The sequence below is a fragment of the Piliocolobus tephrosceles genome, chromosome 4, assembly GCF_002776525.5.
Source record: "Piliocolobus tephrosceles isolate RC106 chromosome 4, ASM277652v3, whole genome shotgun sequence".
NCBI classification, from domain to species: domain Eukaryota; kingdom Metazoa; phylum Chordata; class Mammalia; order Primates; family Cercopithecidae; genus Piliocolobus; species Piliocolobus tephrosceles.
The window spans coordinates 175,413,143-175,431,747 of NC_045437.1; the positions used below are offsets into that span (position 1 = coordinate 175,413,143).

Genomic DNA, 18,605 nt, shown 5'->3' on the forward strand with positions numbered 1-18,605 from the left:
ATAAGAATGGAAATAAGTATGATTTTACAACATTTTCTCCAAAGCTTGTCACCACCACAATCGATGTAGAAACAGTTGGGACTAACATATGTTACTCTCTGAAATTAAAATCCCTGTATGCATTTAACAAGATGAGTCATATTCCTTTCACCAAAGTCAGAAAATGTATCCTGGTTACTTTTCTCTCATTTCATTTATCGTCTTAGAAAAAACTTAAGCAAAATCACTAACCTGCCACTTCAAGATGCTTGGGCATCTAAAAACAAAATGAAGAAAATGCAGTGTATTTCGGAAGGCAATATATTAAAATCAAAGGTTTAGGTTTCCCTTGGCGTGTTTATCATCTTTCCTTCTAACAGAGAAGATGTTGAAAGAGAGAAAACGGGGTAAGTTAAGAGGGGCAGAGGGAGAAGGACTTTGCTTTAGAAAAGGTAAGTAATGACAAGTGTTGTTAATGTTTACTACCCTAGGCCAAGCCAGATCAAACGGAAAAGACAAATGACAACTAGTTACTATTACCTGTACACCTCTAGGGAAATCCCAACATGTGGGGATAGTCTTAGAGCTGCCAAGTTAAAATTAAAATGTGCTGCTTTTCTCCACTGTATTCTTCTCCATTATAGCACAGAAACTGTAAGCCCTTGGATGTAAAAGAAGTTCAGGTATCCCATTTCCCTCAAAATCATGTATCACATAATATTTGAAAAATTAAAATAAGTGACATATTTTTACCCTAAATCATCTACTTATGCTGATCCTGCAAATACTTGCAAGAATCATTTTGAAAAACCATTTTGGGATCAAGCTTTAATAACAAGGATACAAGCCTATGAAAAAGAGAAATTCCTTCATATAGCACACTGAGGAAAGGTTTTGATTATTGCAACTTTGAAAAAGACATCTTCAAAAGATTCAACATAATAATGAAATTTATATCTTTTAAAGAAATTCCAGAATCTTTACCACTACAGAGAATGGCTCTGATAAAAAACACTAATATTCAAAATATTCTAGTCTTAAAGTATCCTCCTGTGGGATTTATAATAGCTCCTAAAAGTTAGAAATTCAGTTTGATAGCCAGTTTATTAGCGTATAATTAAAATTTATCAAAATAGTTAATTTGAAAAAAATCACGCTTTTATGTAAAAATAAAACAGCTTTAAGATCTTTCACAAATCAGCTTGCCCTCCAAAAGTAAGGTAAAACAAATACCTCAACACATTGCCTGTTTTTCTGTCCCTGGGGCTGACTGACTCAATGTCCTAGAACCATAAACACATTTTTACTATACTTGACTGACCTAAATAATTATTCTTTCATAAAAATATGTGAAACAATCAATTCTGGCAAATAACATGTTATAAACCACTCTGCTTTAATATTATATCCCATTGGAGTTTTGCAAGGTTTCCTCAGGTCATGAAAATAAATAAGGAAGATTTGAAGACAAATTCTATCAAAAATGCCCTCTGAGTGTCTTAAAATACAAGTTGATATTTGCTACTAGAGGGTGGAGGTCAATTTCAAATGTCCTCATTGTAAGGAAAGCGGGGAAAGTGTGTGGTGTTTGAGCCCAGTGATTAAGCCTGGGCCTGCACAACCCAAGCCTCCTTTATAGTGATTTGCTTGTTCAGCTCATTCTTCTACTTTTAGGGTCAGAAAGAAGGAAGTACCTCATAAAACTGGTCATCAACAATGAGTCATCCCTTGGTTTAAATCTCCCGATCGCAACAGTGCCAGTGTGACTGCAGGTACTTCAGAGATAGGAAAGGCAGCTCTGCCAATTAAAAGTGCTGATAGCTTAGAAAAATTAGGTGAAATTCTGAAGTCCATGAGCTGTGTGCTAAAAGATCACAACTTCCAGCTATACTTTCCTGTACCTGGAAGAAAGCAGCTGTCGTATTTCTTAAGAAATTTTTTTTTTGCAATCCACTTATGAAATTTCTTGGGGGGAAGTGAAGATCCCTAAGAAAGGACATTGGTGGGGAATTTAACCTTATGACTGAAAAGACCCATCATCCCCTCCAGCTGCTCTGCACAAAAGAGAAACTATTGTAAGAATTTAAAGATACCTTCTTCTCACCCGGGCTTTATTTGATGAGATTCAGTGAACACACCAGAAAGAACCAAAAAGCAAGCAAATCGAAAGTTAAGGCCGGGCACGGTGGCTCAAGCCTGTAATCCCAGCACTTTGGGAGGCCGAGACGGGCGGATCACGAGGTCAGGAGATCGAGACCATCCTGGCTAACACTGTGAAACCCCGTCTCTACTAAAAAAATACAAAAAAACTAGCCGGGCGAGGTGGCGGGCGCCTGTAGTCCCAGCTACTCCGGAGGCTGAGGCAGGAGAATGGTGTGAACCCGGGAGGCGGAGCTTGCAGTGAGCTGAGATCCGGCCACTGCACTCCAGCCCGGGTGACAGAGTGAGACTCCGTCTCAAAAAAAAAAAAAAAAAAGAAAGAAAGAAAGTTAAAACCTCTTCAAAATTATTTGATACTAAACACCCAATGTCAAATTGTACAAGACATTTTAAAAAATCCTTGAGTGTTTTGCACACTCTCAAACATTCAACACCTAGGAATGGCTTCAGATCAGTTTCGCATGATTTCTATGTGCACTGGAAGGGGAAAACAAATCCTCAAATGGAAAGAGAGAAAGTTACAGGAAAGGAGTATAATCGGACCTTAGGTTTTGCATTCTTTCATACCAATCATTTCTTTTTTATGAGCTGTAGCTAATTTGTGCTGTTTCGGAACACCCTCTTACCGACTTCACAGGGTAGTGTTACTGCTCTTCAGGATGCAAACTGTTTAACTGACAACTGATGGAGTCACCATGTGATGTTAAACTAAGATTTCTTCGGCACAGGGCAAATTTAATGTGGAAGGATTATTATCAAATCTTAAGGAGAAGGCCAGGCTGTGTAAAGACTTCTGTCCTGAACTGACTTGTTTTTTTGCTCCTTGAATAAAATTTTAAAATTTAATTAGCACAGTGATTTTCAAATTGCTATGAACTGCAAAAGCTTTACGCGGTGCTTTTGTTTGCATAGAACTACTAGTGGGATGGAAGAAACCTAAATCACTCATGTCTGAAATGTTCTTAATTTTGTTGAGGGAGTCATGCTAGATGTTGTCAAAGTCTAGTGGTTTATAAATCACTATTAGAGAACCATTTATATATTTATTGAATAACAACCTGCATCCCTAGGAATGAACAGATATTACTAGATATTTAAAGATAATTAAGCCAAAAAAGCCAGTCATCCATACTCTAGTCAAAAGGCTACCAAAAGTCACCATAATTTTACAGAAATAGAGAAGCAAAAAGAACAAACGAGAAATCATCCCATTGTTTATCATGACCTTTACAATAATAAACAGTCAGGTCCTCAGTACTTCCTCAAATAGCAGAAAGGTAGAAGAATAAAGAGAAAATAAGTAATTACAACCATAATGGTTTTCTCTCGAAGAGTACTGAGTGATTTTCTTCTATTAGGCAATCCCATGACTTATTTTATAAAAATATTAATAGGGCCGGGCGCGGTGGCTCAAGCCTGTAATCCCAGCACTTTGGGAGGCCGAGGCGGGTGGATCACGAGGTCAGGAGATCGAGACCATCCTGGCTAACACGGTGAAACCCCGTCTCTACTAAAAAAATACAAAAAACTAGCCGGGCGAGGTGGCGGGCGCCTATAGTCCCAGCTACTGGGGAGGCTGAGGCAGGAGAATGGAGTAAACCCGGGGGGCGGAGCTTGCAGTGAGCTGAGATCTGGCCACTGCACTCCAGCTTGGGTGACAGAACGAGACTCTGTCTCAAAAAAAAAAAAAAAAAATTAATAATAAGAGATCTTGGTCTCTTAAGCTTTAATTCCCACATTGGTCTTGGATTTCTACATTCTCCATAGGAGTGTCTAGGTCACTTCCATCCGTATGCTCTTGATCCCTAAGGAGCTGATGTGAGATGTAATCAGCTGCCAGAAGTGAATCCCTGGAAGACTGCCCTGTAGCCTAACTCCATGGGAATCTGCTTGGTCTCGAAGAAGAGGGAAGCCAGCTCTCCAAAGCATCCCAAATAGGTTACTCAAATATTAGTGAATTTCTCTGTATGCAAGTAAATCAATTTTGATCAAGTCAGTTAGGAAATACGTCTGATCCTTACGAAGGAGAGGAAATGGAGCTCCTCGGCCTCAGAATAATAGAAGGACTCTTTTTACCATGAGCTTACAGGGCTGGAACAAAGTCACCATCAATTCCATTACGTATAACATTGTTGTATCCACATATATTTAATGGTACTATAACCTCTCTCTTTTTTTTTTGACAGAGTTTTGCTCTTGTTGCCAAGGCTGGAGTGCAATGGTGCAATCTCAGCTCACCACAACCTCTGCCTCCTGGGTTCAAGCGATTCTCCTGCCTCAGCCTCCCGAGTAGCTCGGATTACAGGCATGTGCCACCACACCCGGCCAATTTTTTAGTAGAGATGGGGTTTCTCCATGTTGGTCAGGCTGGTCTCGAACTCCCAACCTCAGGTGATTCACCTGCCTCAGCCTCCCAAAGTGTTGGGATTACAGACATGAGCCACGGTGCCAGGCCATAACCTCTCTTTTTTAAGCAAAGTAAGATCAATAGTGAAACCTAAGCAAGGGACAGTTCAAGAAGGTAAATAAAAGATTTGTACTATCAGATGAGACTCTGAAGGAACAATTTTTGAGACACGAGGAACAAGAAAATATCAAGGAACGATAAACATTTTGTAAAACCCAGGCAAGGTTAACCTCAAATTTGGCTCTGATTCCATGGCAAATAAGCCTGTACACATGACCCTTGAGTCACACCTGATTCGAGAATAAAAGAGGGTACCATCTCGACAAAAAGTAACACTAAGGAAGTTGTTTCTAAGAAGCACTAGGGGAAAGACTCTACAATTACCAGTTTTTATAAATAGCATCATTTATATCCCTTGTGGGATTGTTATGGGCCTTCTAAAAATACGTCTATGCAAATTACATTTCCCAAAGCATTATACCACATAATAAAATGCTATTATTTGAGGAAAAAAGGGGAAGTGATCCAATAGTAAACAGATAATGCAGCATACCAAGTATTATATATTTTTAAAAGTTTACTATAAATAAAACTATCATTTTTCTTTTAAAAGCAAATAATGTTAAAACATGCCCCCAAATTATATTTTCTACAATTGGGACTTGAAATGGCCATCTTGTTACTACTGGGACATTAAAATTGACCCTAGATTTTTATTTTCAAAGTTAGCTGCCTTATCCCAGTTGACCACTACTGAGGCGTAGAAGGATGCTGCCTCCCCGTCTACGCCAAGGGCACTCTTTCCTTCCCATTTAGCTGTGATGCCTCCCCGTCTACACCAAGGGCACTCTTTCCTTCCCATTTAGCTGTGACTCTTGGAGCAGTCTTCCCGGGCGTCTACAAGGGTGTGCACCCTCCACTGGCCACCACTCAGAGGCCCTCAAATGGCAAGCCTCTGCACTCTCCTGCCAGCCTGTGAGTGAATACAGTTAGAGGTGTTGAACAGGGTGCCTGATTTCAGAAATTCTGAGATTTTGGAACTTGCAGCACTCGTGCACATCCTCTTGTAGACAGAAACCTCACAAGGATCAAGATGACACTCTTTGCTGTAAGCAAACATTACAAAGTAGGTAAAGAATGCAGACAAGCGTAGGTCACTGAAAACTGTGCACCAACAATTTGAAACTACCTCTGGCTTAAATATTTAGAGGTTCATACCATGTTATAATCACAGCTTGCTAGCCTCCGACTTCCTATACCTAAAACAAATGGAGCAAAAAAGCGGTCCTGGCTAGTCATGTGTGGAGGGGCAAAAAAGATGCCTGAGCCGGTTAGGCACGCCAGCCAGAAGAATGATGGCATGTCAGCAGCAGACCTTTCCCGAGCGTTCTACAAGACCTGGCCTCCTGTCCCCGCCTCATGCCAGGCCGCTTTCCCCTTTTGCTCTGTGTAGTCCTGGCCCAGTGACCTGGCTCCAACGTACTGAGCTCCTTCTTGCCTCATTGCCTTCAAATAAACCATTTCCTCTTCCTGGAATGCTCTTCCCACCTCCCTTCCCGGGTATGCACCCTTCTCACTTCAGCGTCAAAGTCAATTTTCTAGTGATGACGTCTCTGAGTAGATCCCATCCCTCTCCCCCAGGCACAAAACAGCTCAGAAGATTTACTAGTTCACAAATGTAATGAACCATTATTTTTAAAATGTAAGTCTTCCCTCGTAAGCTCCACGAAGGCACGGCAGTAAGTTTCTATCTTCAGGCACTCAACAAACATTTGTTAAAAGAAAAATAAATATTATAATTAATATATCTTTAACCCTTCAACACATTTCAAGATAGTTATTATGGGTCATATTCTACAATTTACTCAAATTTGCACAGCTAGTAGGAGACGGGAGGACACAGACTTAAAGGACTTCTGACTCTGAAGCCAAAGCTCCAACATCAAATTAGTTCATCAAATTAGCGCATGCCCCCCCCCCCCAAGGGGCAAACAAACAGCTCTACTTCTTCAACAGAATTTCATGATGAGAAGAATTAAGATGAAAACTATTGACATTCTCTCTCAACACAAAATTGATTTATTTATACTGATTTCCTGCTGATGGGAAAAAAAGTAGCTCACAATTACTTATACACGTGGACTGAGTGGTTTAAGTGCCTTCTTGAGCATAAATGAAAGAGATGTGAAGTATAAAGACACTTACCATAATTCCAGTAAGTAAGCAGACTCCTTTTCCACAGTATGTGTTAGGTACCATGTCACCATAACCAATGGAGAGAAAAGTTATTGATATCAACCACATCGCTCCAAGGAAGTTGCTAGTAACATCCTGTTGATCATGGTACCTGAAAAACAGCAAACAAAGCCAGTCCTTTATAATGAATCTCCCATACGATAGTTAAGAGTGGTTTGGTTCAATTCAATGAATTTACTGTATCTTCTATAACATGCTATATTTAGAAGTTTTCAAGGCTTGTGAATATAAATAAAATTGAGGTTCCATCTAAGCAATCCACGACATCAGAAGCTGCCTCAACTTTATAAATCATCTGAAAGAGACTGGAAAATATGAAACAGATTTCCTCACTGGTGTAAGATGATACAGGCACATTTATCTTGCAGACTCCTCCGGCCTCTGCCCATGTCTCGTCACTCCTTACTCAGCTGATGTGCCAGACTTAGGAGACAATATGCAGCTGCCCAATCTCGCTCCACTTCTTTGTAAGCAAAATGAATCATGCTGCTCCCTTTGCTTGGACTGTCCTTTGCTACCTTGATCTCCTGAAGATGGGCTAACTCCTCCTCATCTTTCAAAGTAAGTTCAAGTGGAAGCCTTTTGTCTTCTCCTCCCCTCAGTGCCTCCCCTGTGCTCCCTGAGTATCGTGCACATCCCTGGATCACGGGACCATATTATAATAGGTCAATCTACCTGGATGTCCTTCATCCTTGAACACAGAAACTGTACTTCTGATCACAGAGTTCCTGCCCATAACCAGAGCTTAATAGAAGTTGTCTTACCGGCTACACACAAAGAAGTTATAGTGGAAAAGAGGGAGAGGGATACAAAGTATCCTAATCATTCTTTCAGGTGTCAAATTTTACTGGTAAGGAAGAAAGCTTTTATATCAGAAACAGGTATCCTATCACATTTTGGCTAAATTAACGGTACTAAACAGTAACCCTCTGTGCCCATGATCTGGATACTGGTTTCATACAACAGCATGTATGCATACGACAGCAAGGCCATGAGAGTTGTCACCCTAGAAGAATTCGCTCTGGATGCACATTTTGTGTGGTCAAGGGGCAGAGAGGCCCTGCTCTGATTTCTATGACAGTCAGGCCCCAGACTCTGGTCACTAGAGGACTTCCTTGCTTTTCAACCACCACTGGAAAAGACCACCACTCCTTCCCATCTCTCAGATAACACTGGGAGGGCTTTCCTTTCCTCATTTCTTGTTCTGCTAAATATACTGGTAATTGTGCTGTACTCATCATCTCCTGTTTCACTCACTCAATCCTGCCTTTCAACTCAGTTCTCCATCTGTGTCTGTGCTGCCAGGGCTGTGGTGGTACGGAGGCTGCTCCTAGCCTGAGCCCCAGGATTACCAGCCCCAGGATTAACCCTATATGCAACCTACACTGGGCCATGGCATTCTCTATGCTTTTTTCTTTTCTGTCTTTTTTTTTTCTTTCCTGTCCCTCATCCCATGCCAAGCTTCCTGCTTCAAAAATTGAAAAATGCAGATTTATCTTATAGGGTATAAGCTTTTCTCCACAATATCAGTAGATCTTACACTTTATCTTTAGACATACAAGAGACCTATTCTTATCACATCTGTCCCTTTGCCTTCTTCCAAAGAAGAGAGAAGCTGAGAAATTCTGTTTCCTGCTACTGTGGACTAAGGAAAGAGGCTCTGGGCTAGAGTGGGTGGAACCCCAGAGAAAGGGCAATCACTGATCTCCTGGAATCAAAAGGAAGGGCATGTGAACAGGCAGCCAGCCTGGTTAGGAGCGTCCTGCAAGTTTCTGGTGGCAGAGGTGCAGAAATCACCACTGTTTCTCACCCCCAAACAGCCTCCATGACCTAGCTGTAGAGTCCCCTCTCCCCAGAAGGTCTTGGTGTAGAAACTGTCATTGTCAAAAGGAAAGTAAAATGTATTCCTAGCATTCCAGGAAGACGGCTGAGTGCATTTCCCCTGAGAATCTTTGTTATCTTTGATGCATACCTAGGAAGATGCTATGTGATCAGCGCTATGCTCAGCCACAAGATGAGCTGAGCGGGATTCTATAGACTGCTCTGGGAGCCTGCGATGCATATGTAACAGAGCTTCAATGGGAGGACGGGGTTTGCCTTTCAAAATAAAACTCTAGAAATCAGCTCTGGATTATAACCTATTAATAATATTGGGGCTCTCTAGTAAGTATTCCTCACCAAGCAATTTCCTAAAACAGGAAATATATTACCCTGTCATAAGTATGGGCTGTAAAGAGAGTGGAGGCAAAATAGTTCACTTCCTATTCAATTTTTAATTGTGAGATAAAGCTTCTTCTTAGCATGATTCATACACAGATGTGATACACTTAAGAGTTAATGGCTCTGGTTCCCTGATGCATATGTATGTACATACCATACTTACTGAGTGTTCACTATGTGCTCAGAGCTTAACTTGCATTTTCTCATTTGACATATGTTTTAATGCATGGACAATCTTTGGCGAAACAGTTATATTCCTGGCCTTCTCTGTATCAGCAAAGTGTCCTTAGATACTTAGTTTCTAGACACTTAGAAAATGTGCCTGGGTCCTCAAGTTATTTTTTCACTGCTACCGTGAGTGACCAGAACACTGTTATTCATATCTAGCTAGGCTGGCCAGGCACGGTGGCTCATGCCTGGAATCACACCACTTTGGGAGGCCAAGGTGGGTGGACCTCCTGAGGTCAGGAGTTCAGGACCAGCTTGGCAACATAGTTAAACCCCATCTCTAATAAGAATACAAAAATTAGCCAGGTGTGGTAGTGTGCGCCTGTAGTCCCAGCTACTTGGGAGGCTGAGGCAGGGGAATCACTTGAACCTGGGAGGCAGAGGTTACAGTGAGCCAAGATTGCACTGCCACTGCACTCTAGCCTGGGTGACAGAGCGAGACTCCTTGTCAGAAAACAAAAACAAACAAAAACCCACCTAGGCATGTGGTTTTCATAGAACAGCTAACTATGACGAGAAGTAAGAGATTTCATATGACAAACAAAGCTTTCTAGGGGGTACCTTCATGGCCATTGCTGCAGGGAAATTTCAACTTTGGCATGGGTGTGAAAGTCTAATTTCTTCCTCCTGCAGCACTTTTTATTAAAAATGTTTTTCAGAGTTGGGGGCAATAAATGACTAAAAACTACAATGAAAAGCATCCACTGGAATATTTAGGCAAGTTAACTCTTTAGACACCTTTAATAAATGCTCAAATCTTAGATATACAAATTTCTTCCATCCTTATTGGCCAAATACTCTCAAGAAATATATCATTAAATCACTCAGTGAATATTTACTATATGCTGTGTGCATTACACTGCATCAGAGACTGTCGTCCTGCACTGAAGGGCTTTACATAGAAACAAGCATCTTTCTAGGAGTTGGCATTTTAGGGTTTGGGATTCAATGATAAGTTATACTTTTTGCTTACAAAATAATAAACCTGCCCTAAAAAATAGCTCAGAATAGAAAAATAACATCTCATACTAATGTTTATGTTACACTCAGACATACATGATTGTGAATATTCAAGATGAGGTACTCAGGAACCAAATTAGATACTATAAGAATAATCTCCTATTTTGTTTTTCAGCAACTCAGAAACAAATATTAGACTTTTCACAGGATGATATTATAATTTAGAACATTCCCAGGTTTTTAATCTATGACATTCCCAGGATTTTAATCATTCACATTGTGAATGATTAATATATATAATGTTTAAAAATATTCAAAACATTTTTTACAGAAGTTCACTTCACACACTTAGACAATTCCAAACTTCTTCTCTACAAGGAGAACTATTCTGAGAAAGGCATGAAGAAATGACTTGTACAAATTTCAAGTTTTGATCAACATGAATGCTGATTTAATAAAAACACATTCAATACGATTAAAATTAGTGCAAGGAATGCCCGATAATCCCAAGCTTTTAAAATGAGGACTTTGGAGTTTTGGCATGAACTGCATGCTTCAGAGACAAAGATTGTAAGATCAGCTTTAATGTTTTAAAAGAAGCAAAATGTTCCTTTTCTTAGTTTCTATTCCAATTCATTTCTTCGTTCATTGCTGACTGAGGGTCTCACACTCTGTCTTAGATTACAAATATGACAGCTTCCTATAACGTTTGTGAGAGTTCACAGGAGTTATCTTTCCCAAGGAATCTGTGCCTTCTTCCCCAGGAGAGCGGCGGCCTCTGGCCTGCACTCCTGCCTGGCCTCAGCACCCACACACTCATGGCCAGCAGTTATGCTGTTCTCCTTTACAGCTCTCTTTCTCTGCAGGTGTGTTTCCTTCTGCTGGGAAACACGTTCCCCCTTCTCTCTAACCCTCGTTTGTACTTTGAGGATCTGTTTGTGGGTCCCCTTCTCCAGACTCCCTGTAGCTTTTGGTCAGCATGATACTCCAAGCCTGGTTCCCTCAATGTATCCCAGGAACATCTTATAGATATCTCTAGCACCATCTGATAAACGTTACTTTGGGTCATAAGACAGGTAATGTGGAATTTGCTCATCTAACATGCCCTTAGAATAGAAATTATGAAGAATTTGAAGACAGACAAAGACTATGCCTTATTCATTGTGGTATAGTCACAGATGCTTATAAAAATATAGCAGGGAATTAATATTTGAAGTAATTAGTATGACAAAGGGAAACATGTCCTCAACTTGACTTGCCCTAGGCCACATGCTAGATTTTTAGGATCATATACATAGACATTCAAAAAGTCGATAAAAATAATTCTTGCTCATCAGTGAACATAAAATGGATTTGTCATGTTACGTTCCAAGATCTGTGTGCAACTTATAAGGTATTTTTATACCTGTAAAAATAATTCAGTCATGGAGGTTAACAGCTAACAAACTGTGTTCATTAATCCTTTTCTATTAAACTTACCAGTAATACTAAAAATGGCAAAAATATCTCATCTCAAATGTCAGCTCTGGTCTCAAATGTCAACCTTAGTGAGAAGTATTATGGAGATGTAAACGCAAGTGATCAATCCACCATCAGTTCTCTTTCTGGAATCCACCTCTCTCCTGAAATACCATTAAAGTGACAGCAATGCATTTTTTTTTAAAGGTGTAAACCAACAAGAACAAAGGGAAATGAAAGGAGACATCAGAGAAGAAGAAACACATTCTTATGTGAATTAGTGTGTATTTTACTTTCAGCCAAGATGGAGCAACAGAGAACTAGATTTATACTCTCTCCTGAAACAACTAAAAAACCAGATAAATATTTGGTACAACGGTTGTCAAGACATTGGTTATCTAGCAACAAAGGACAGTGATTCTTGAGATGGAAAACAACTAAACTGAAAAACACAACTGCACCCACTAAATGACTAAAGAGAATCTCCCAGGTGCAGCTCAGGCAAGGAAACCTGGCACTGCCTGGAGCTCTCCCTCTGTTGAAGGACAGAGCTGGAAATCCAGGGAGGTCAAGAATTCAAAAGGGCAAAAATCAAGAAGGAGAGACCTGTACAGAGACACATGCAGAGAACTTCAAAGGGTTCTGCTTGGTTATTCAGCTGAAAACTCATCTATGTGAAGTGATGCAGTCTCGCTTCAAGATAGACTGCGGTAAAAGATACACTATCAGGTGAAGAAAGATTGTGCTAACATAGGTATAGTATGCCTAAGTGTGTAAGTGCAGTCATACCTGGGGGGATGTTGCAGGTTCAGATGCAGACCACTGCAATCATGCAACTATTTCAATAAAGCAAGTCACACAAATTTGTTTCCCAGTTTCTAAAAATGTTATGTCTATACTGGTCTATACTGTAGTTCTGTTGAGTGTGTTATAGCATGATGTTTTAAAAAACAATGTATATACCTTAATTGAAGAGTACTGTATTGCTCACAAATCCTAAGGATTGAAGTCTTCAGTGAGTCATAATCTTTGTGCTGGGGGAGGGTCTTGCCTCAACGTTGATGGCTGCTGACTGATCAGGGTGGTGCTTGCTGAAGGTTGAGATGGCTGTGGCAATTTCTTAAAATAACACAGCAATGAACTCTGCCACATCGATGGACTCTTTCTTTCAGGAAAGATTTATCTATAGCATATGATGCTATCAAATAGCATTTTACCCACAGTAGAACTTCCTTCAAAACTGGACTCAATCCTCCCAAACCCTGACACAGCTTTATCAACTAAGTCCATGTTATTTTCTAAAGCCTTTGTTGTCATTTCAACAATGTTCACAGCATCTTCTCCAGTAGTAGATTCCATTTCAAGAAACAGTTTATTCGCTGATCCATAAGAAGCAAAGCAAACTCCCCATACATTCAAGTTTGATCATGAGATTGCAGCAATTCAATCACTTCTTCAGGCTCTACTTCTATTAATATTTCTAGTTCTCTTGCTATTTCCATTATATCTGCAGTTATTTCCTCTGTTGAAATGTGACTCCTTTCAAGTTATCCATGAGGTTTAGAATCAACTTCTTCCAAACCCCTGTTAATGTTGTTATTTTGACCTCCTTCCCTGAATCACAGATGTTCTTAATGGCATGTAGAATAAGTGAATCCTTTCCAGAAGGTTTTCAATTTACTTTGCCTAGCTCCATTAGCTATAGCCTTACAAAATGTATTTTTGAAATATGACTTGAAAGTCATAATTACTCTTTGATCTGTGCGCTGCAGAATAATGTTGTGTTAGCAGGCATGAAAACAGCACTAATCTTGTACATCTCCATCAGAGTTCTTGGGTGACCAGGTGCATTGTCAGTGTGATCAGTAATAATTTGAGAGAAGTCTTTTTTTTTTTTTTTTTTTGAGCAACAGGTCTCAAAAGTGGCTTAAAATATTCAGTAAATGATGTGCTGTCATCCAGGCTTTGTTGTTCCATTTACAGGGCACAGGCAAAGTAGATTTAGTATAATTCTTAAGGGCCCTAGGATTTTCAGCATGGTAAATAAGCAGTGGTTTCAACTTAAGAGTCACGAGTAGCATTAGTACCTAACAAGACAGTTCATGTGTCCTTTGAAGCCAGGCATTAACTTCTCCACTCTAGCTATGGAATTCCTAGATGACATATTTTTCCAATAGAAGCCTGTTTCATCTACACTGAAAATCTATTATTTATTGTAGCCACCTTCAACAATGATCTTAGCTAGATCTTCTGGACACCTTGCTGACACCACATCAGCACTTCCTGTTTCACCTTGCTTTTATGTTATAAAGATAGTTTCTTTCCTTAAACCTAATGAACCAACCTCTGCTAGCTTCAAGCTTTTCTTCTGCAGCTTCTTCACCTCTCTCAGCCTTCAAAGAATTGAAGAGAGTTAGGACCTTGTCTGGATTAGGCTTTGATTTGAGGAAATGTTGCAGCTGGTTTGATCTTCTATCCAGACTACTCAAACTTTCTCCATAACCGCATTAAAGCTGTTTTGTTTGCTATTATTCATGTGTTCACTGGAGTAGCACTTTTATTTTCCTTTGCATTCACAACCTGGATAAATGTTTGGTGTAAGAAGCCTAGCGTTCAGCTTATCCCAGCTTTTGAAATGCCTTCCTCATTAAGCTTAATTATGTCTAGCTTTTGATTGAAAGTGAGAGAGATGCAATCCTTCCTGTCATGTGAACACCTGGACACCATTGTAGGTCTAGTTGACCTCATTTCAGTATCATTGTGTTTCAGGGAATAGGAAAGCCAGAGAAAGATGAGAGAGATGGGGGAACAGCTAGTTGGTGAAGTAGTCAACACACACAACATTTATCAATTAGGTTTGTCTTCTCTTATGGGCTTTGTTCATGGAACCCCAAGATAATTACAATTGTAATATCAAAGACCCCGATCATAAATCACCATAAGAGGTATAATAATAATGAAAAAGTTTGAAAAACTACGAGAATTACCAAAATGTGACACAAAGACACCAAGTGAGCAGGTGCTATGGAAAAAATGATGCCGATCGACTTGCTCGATGCAGCATTGACACTGTCCTTCAGTTTGTAAAAAATGCAGTATCTGTGAAGCACAATAAAGTGAAGCACAATAAAATGAGGTAAGACTGTGTGCTATAAACCCCAAAGGAACCACTGAAATAACACACTGAAAAAGAATAGCTGAAAACTCAATAAAGGATAGAAAATTAAATATTAAAAAAACCCAAGAGAGCCAGAAATAAAGGGGGAAAAAAGGACAGAGATGGAGAAAATAGGAAACAAATAGCAAGAGGTGAGATTTACGTAAGCCCATCTGTAACCACGTTAAATATAAATGGTCTGTGTACCCCCAGTTCGAAGGCACAGATTGTCACAGAACCCATGGAAGTGTCACACCTTGGAGAAACCAAGTATCACAAAATGCGTGGATAAAGTCCGAAGCTAAAAAGAGGGGAACTGATTAAACCTAAGTATAGAGAATGATGAACACTCATGTGCCTGCCCTGCCTGGTACCAACAGACACCTCACAGGAGATAGGTTCATTCTCTGGGGACAGACTGGATACTCAGAGACTCAGGGCCTAGCCAGGGGCAGAAGAAGTGTTTGGGGCCTTGAGTTCAAGTTTCTAAGCTGAACAGTAGCATTTCCAGTCTCTCTCCTTCACTTCCCATAGCTGACCCTAATATTAGGATGTGATACTACAGAGAAAGAATATACTTCCCTGGAGAAACAGGACTTCTCAGAAAAGACATTAATGTGTTAATATCAAGAATCCCTTAATGAAAAACATAGCTATCACCCCACAGTGCTTGTCATCAAACAGCCCTGACCGAGCTTCCAACTGGCTTCCAACTGCCACTCTTAACACAAAAGAATGGCAAATGATCAGCACACACTTGAATCTGATTTCTATAGAAAAGATACAAAAAGGAGGGAGGAAGAAAGAAAAACAGGAAGGGAAGGGAGGAAACAACAAACCTGAGATGATGCAGAGTGATGAGGGGCAGGATTCCTGAACTATGTAAATTATACTACAAAAAAGCTAAACAGAAACCTTACTATGCAGCCATAAAAAAGAATGAGTTCATGTCCTTTGCAGCGACATGGATGAAGCTGGAAACCATCGTTCTCAGCAAACTAACACAGGAACAGAAAACCAAACACCACATGTTCTCACTCATAGGTGGGAGCTGAGCAATGAGAACACATGGACATGGGTTGGGGGCTGGTGAGAAAGGAGGGGGCGGGCATTAGGACAAATACCTAATGCATGTGGGGCTTAAAACCTAGATGATGGGTTGATGGGTGCAGCAAACCACCATGACACATGGATACCTACGTAACAAACCTGCACGTTCAGCATCTGTATCACAGGAACTGAAAGTTAAAAAAAAAAAAATTGCATTGATAGGAAAAGGAAAAGTGGAATACAACTATACAACTCCAAGTTATAATGAAAAAGTAACCATAATACAGTTAGATGTAAGCTGACAGAAATTTCCCAGAAAGTAGAACAAAAAGACAAAAAGAGAAGGAAAGAGGAGAACAAAAAGGATACATTCTTAGAGAATTAAAATAGAGGTTCCAACAACTATCTTTCCAGAAGGATAATACGGAAAGTGGAAGAAAAGAAATAAAAATGTTCTTCTATTTCTTTGACAGGAAAACTGGAAGGCACGCATCTATCTCTAAAGGGAAGATTCTACTGAGAATATGTATATGAAATAAGAAATGACCTAAGTCAAAGCAGATCACTGTAAATTTTAAAATACCAGGAATAAAGAGAAGATCTTAAAAAGTTTCTAAGAGGAGAAAAATTGACTGAGCTAAACATTCAAATGCTTGCCTTTAACATTATTTGTTTCAAGTAGTGTGTATGTGTGTTGGGAGGAAAAGAGATAGGCAATGCATCTCTCCTTGTTTTGTAGAGGGGAGTGATGAAAAATCTGGGAGTAGGAACTGAGCAGGCATAGATCAGGCCTTCTCTGTCTTTGGCTTGCCTGCAAAGCAGGTGTATGGGGTTTTCCATGTGGTAAGCTCACCAGGGACACAGAGTGACTCCCTCAGTGTGAGGGTATGCCTGCGACTTTTTTCAAATTCAGTGGTAAGTCAGCAGAACATTCGAAAGCCCATGCTGCTGTAGGGCAAGTGGTGGTGTCCAGATCTGTTTAATTTCAGTAACAAAGCTGATATTTCCATGTCCACCGGCTGCAGGCTCAGAGAAGTGAAAGGAGTATGATAAACGGTCTCCTTCCAAATTGCAACGATGTGCATGTAGTTTTGATTTAAAGTAAGGGCAAATAAAATAAGCGCTTCAATTAATTAGAACATATAAGCATAAAAAGGAATTCAAAGAAGGCACATATCTAAGTTCAAAAGGAAAAGAGCTGAGTGCCAATGGCTCAGAAAGAAGAGCTAACATGTATCTCTCACTTGTTGCTGATATTCATGCATAGCTATTCACTGTAGCTGCATATTGAAGTCACCTGGGAAGGGTTAAAAGGAATCCTGTGCAAAACCCCATCCATAAACAATGAAGCCGAGGTCACCGGGGGTGAAGCCATGGCACAGGGATTTTTTAAAAGCTCCCCAGATGATTTTAATGTGCTATCTAGTCTGAGAACCATCAATTAGCTTTATTTCAGGAGGAGTTTCTCATTCAATAACATAGTGAACATCATCTACACGTAAAGAAACTTTTGGAGGTACTGAGAATATGTAGATGAGTAAAAATAGTAAGTGTTCATGAGAAGCTTAAAATTTAGTAAGGGAGAAAACTGGTTGCAAGGAATAAGGTAATAGGCAAGCTGTAATAAATGCGAACACCAGATGTAAAGACCCATCAAGAAAAAATATATGTAACAGATTGAAAATGATGACATGAGTGTCTAATAATGTTCCAACACTGACACCTAAAATTACAGTTCTAAATTCAAATAAAATGTAAAATCCAGTAAGTCCAAACACTTTAATAAAAACCTCCCTAAGTGAGGGTGCTCTGAAGTATAAATGCTGTGGTTTTATGTATGACGCTAGTCTCTCTGGAACTAATTTATAGAACATATGAGAATGTAAACTGCCCCCAATCTATCTGACATTCTCATAGTCCTCTCCTTGCACTCCTATGCTTTCCCTATAACTGAGTTATGAAAACTTAAACATGGGTTTAGGATCTTGAGGATTTCAATATAGACTTCCTTTAATATAAGTAAGTAAACAGAAGCAGCAGCTGCAACAAGCAGTATAATGCTGCTACATCTAAAGCCCAGCTTTAATTTAGGCAGGATTCCACTTCTTTTTTTTTTTTTTTTGAGACAGAGTCTTGCTCTGTCGCCCGGACTGCAGTGCAGTGGCCGGATGGATCTCGGCTCACTCCAAGCTCCACCACCCGGGTTCACGCCATTCTCCTGCCTCAGCCTTCCAAGTAGCTGAGACTACAGGCGCCCGCCACCTCGCGCGGCTATTTTTTTGTATTTTTTAGTAGAGACGGGGTTTCACTGTGTTAGCCAGGATGGTCTCAATCTCCTGACCTCATGATCCGCCTGCCTCGGCCTCCCAAAGTGCTGGGATTACAGGCTTGAGCCACCGCACCTGGCCTTGAATTTATTATAAATTATGTAATTCTTCATTGACTCTAAAATGCCAAAGTGAGTATTTTTACCTTGATTTTATTTTGCTCCTTTAACTTTGCACTTCTGGAATGTTTTCCTCTCTTCTTTTCATTGAGAAAAATGTAAAAACTAACCACTTTTCTCTCTCACTGTGTGTGTGTGCGTGCACGTATGTTTGGAGGGGCATGGTTCTGTAAAAGGTCCGGTTTCTTTTCATGCATTAACCTTGGCTAATGAGCATTTCATTTACACTTGGGATATAGACAACTTACTTTTTTGTCTCCAGACCATCAGTGGCTATGTTCTAA

At 40.0% G+C, this 18,605-nt stretch overlaps 1 protein-coding gene across 1 annotated transcript in view; it reads right to left on the reverse strand.

Annotated features, from left to right (window-relative positions):
• Nucleotides 1-18,605, reverse strand: part of KCNN2 (potassium calcium-activated channel subfamily N member 2) — a 428,813-nt gene that overhangs the window by 23,739 nt on the left and 386,469 nt on the right. The window contains exon 9 of the mRNA XM_023194265.3: nt 6,752-6,893. Within this exon, the coding sequence (XP_023050033.2) occupies nt 6,752-6,893 (142 nt within the window). The remainder of the gene's footprint in view (nt 1-6,751; nt 6,894-18,605) is intronic.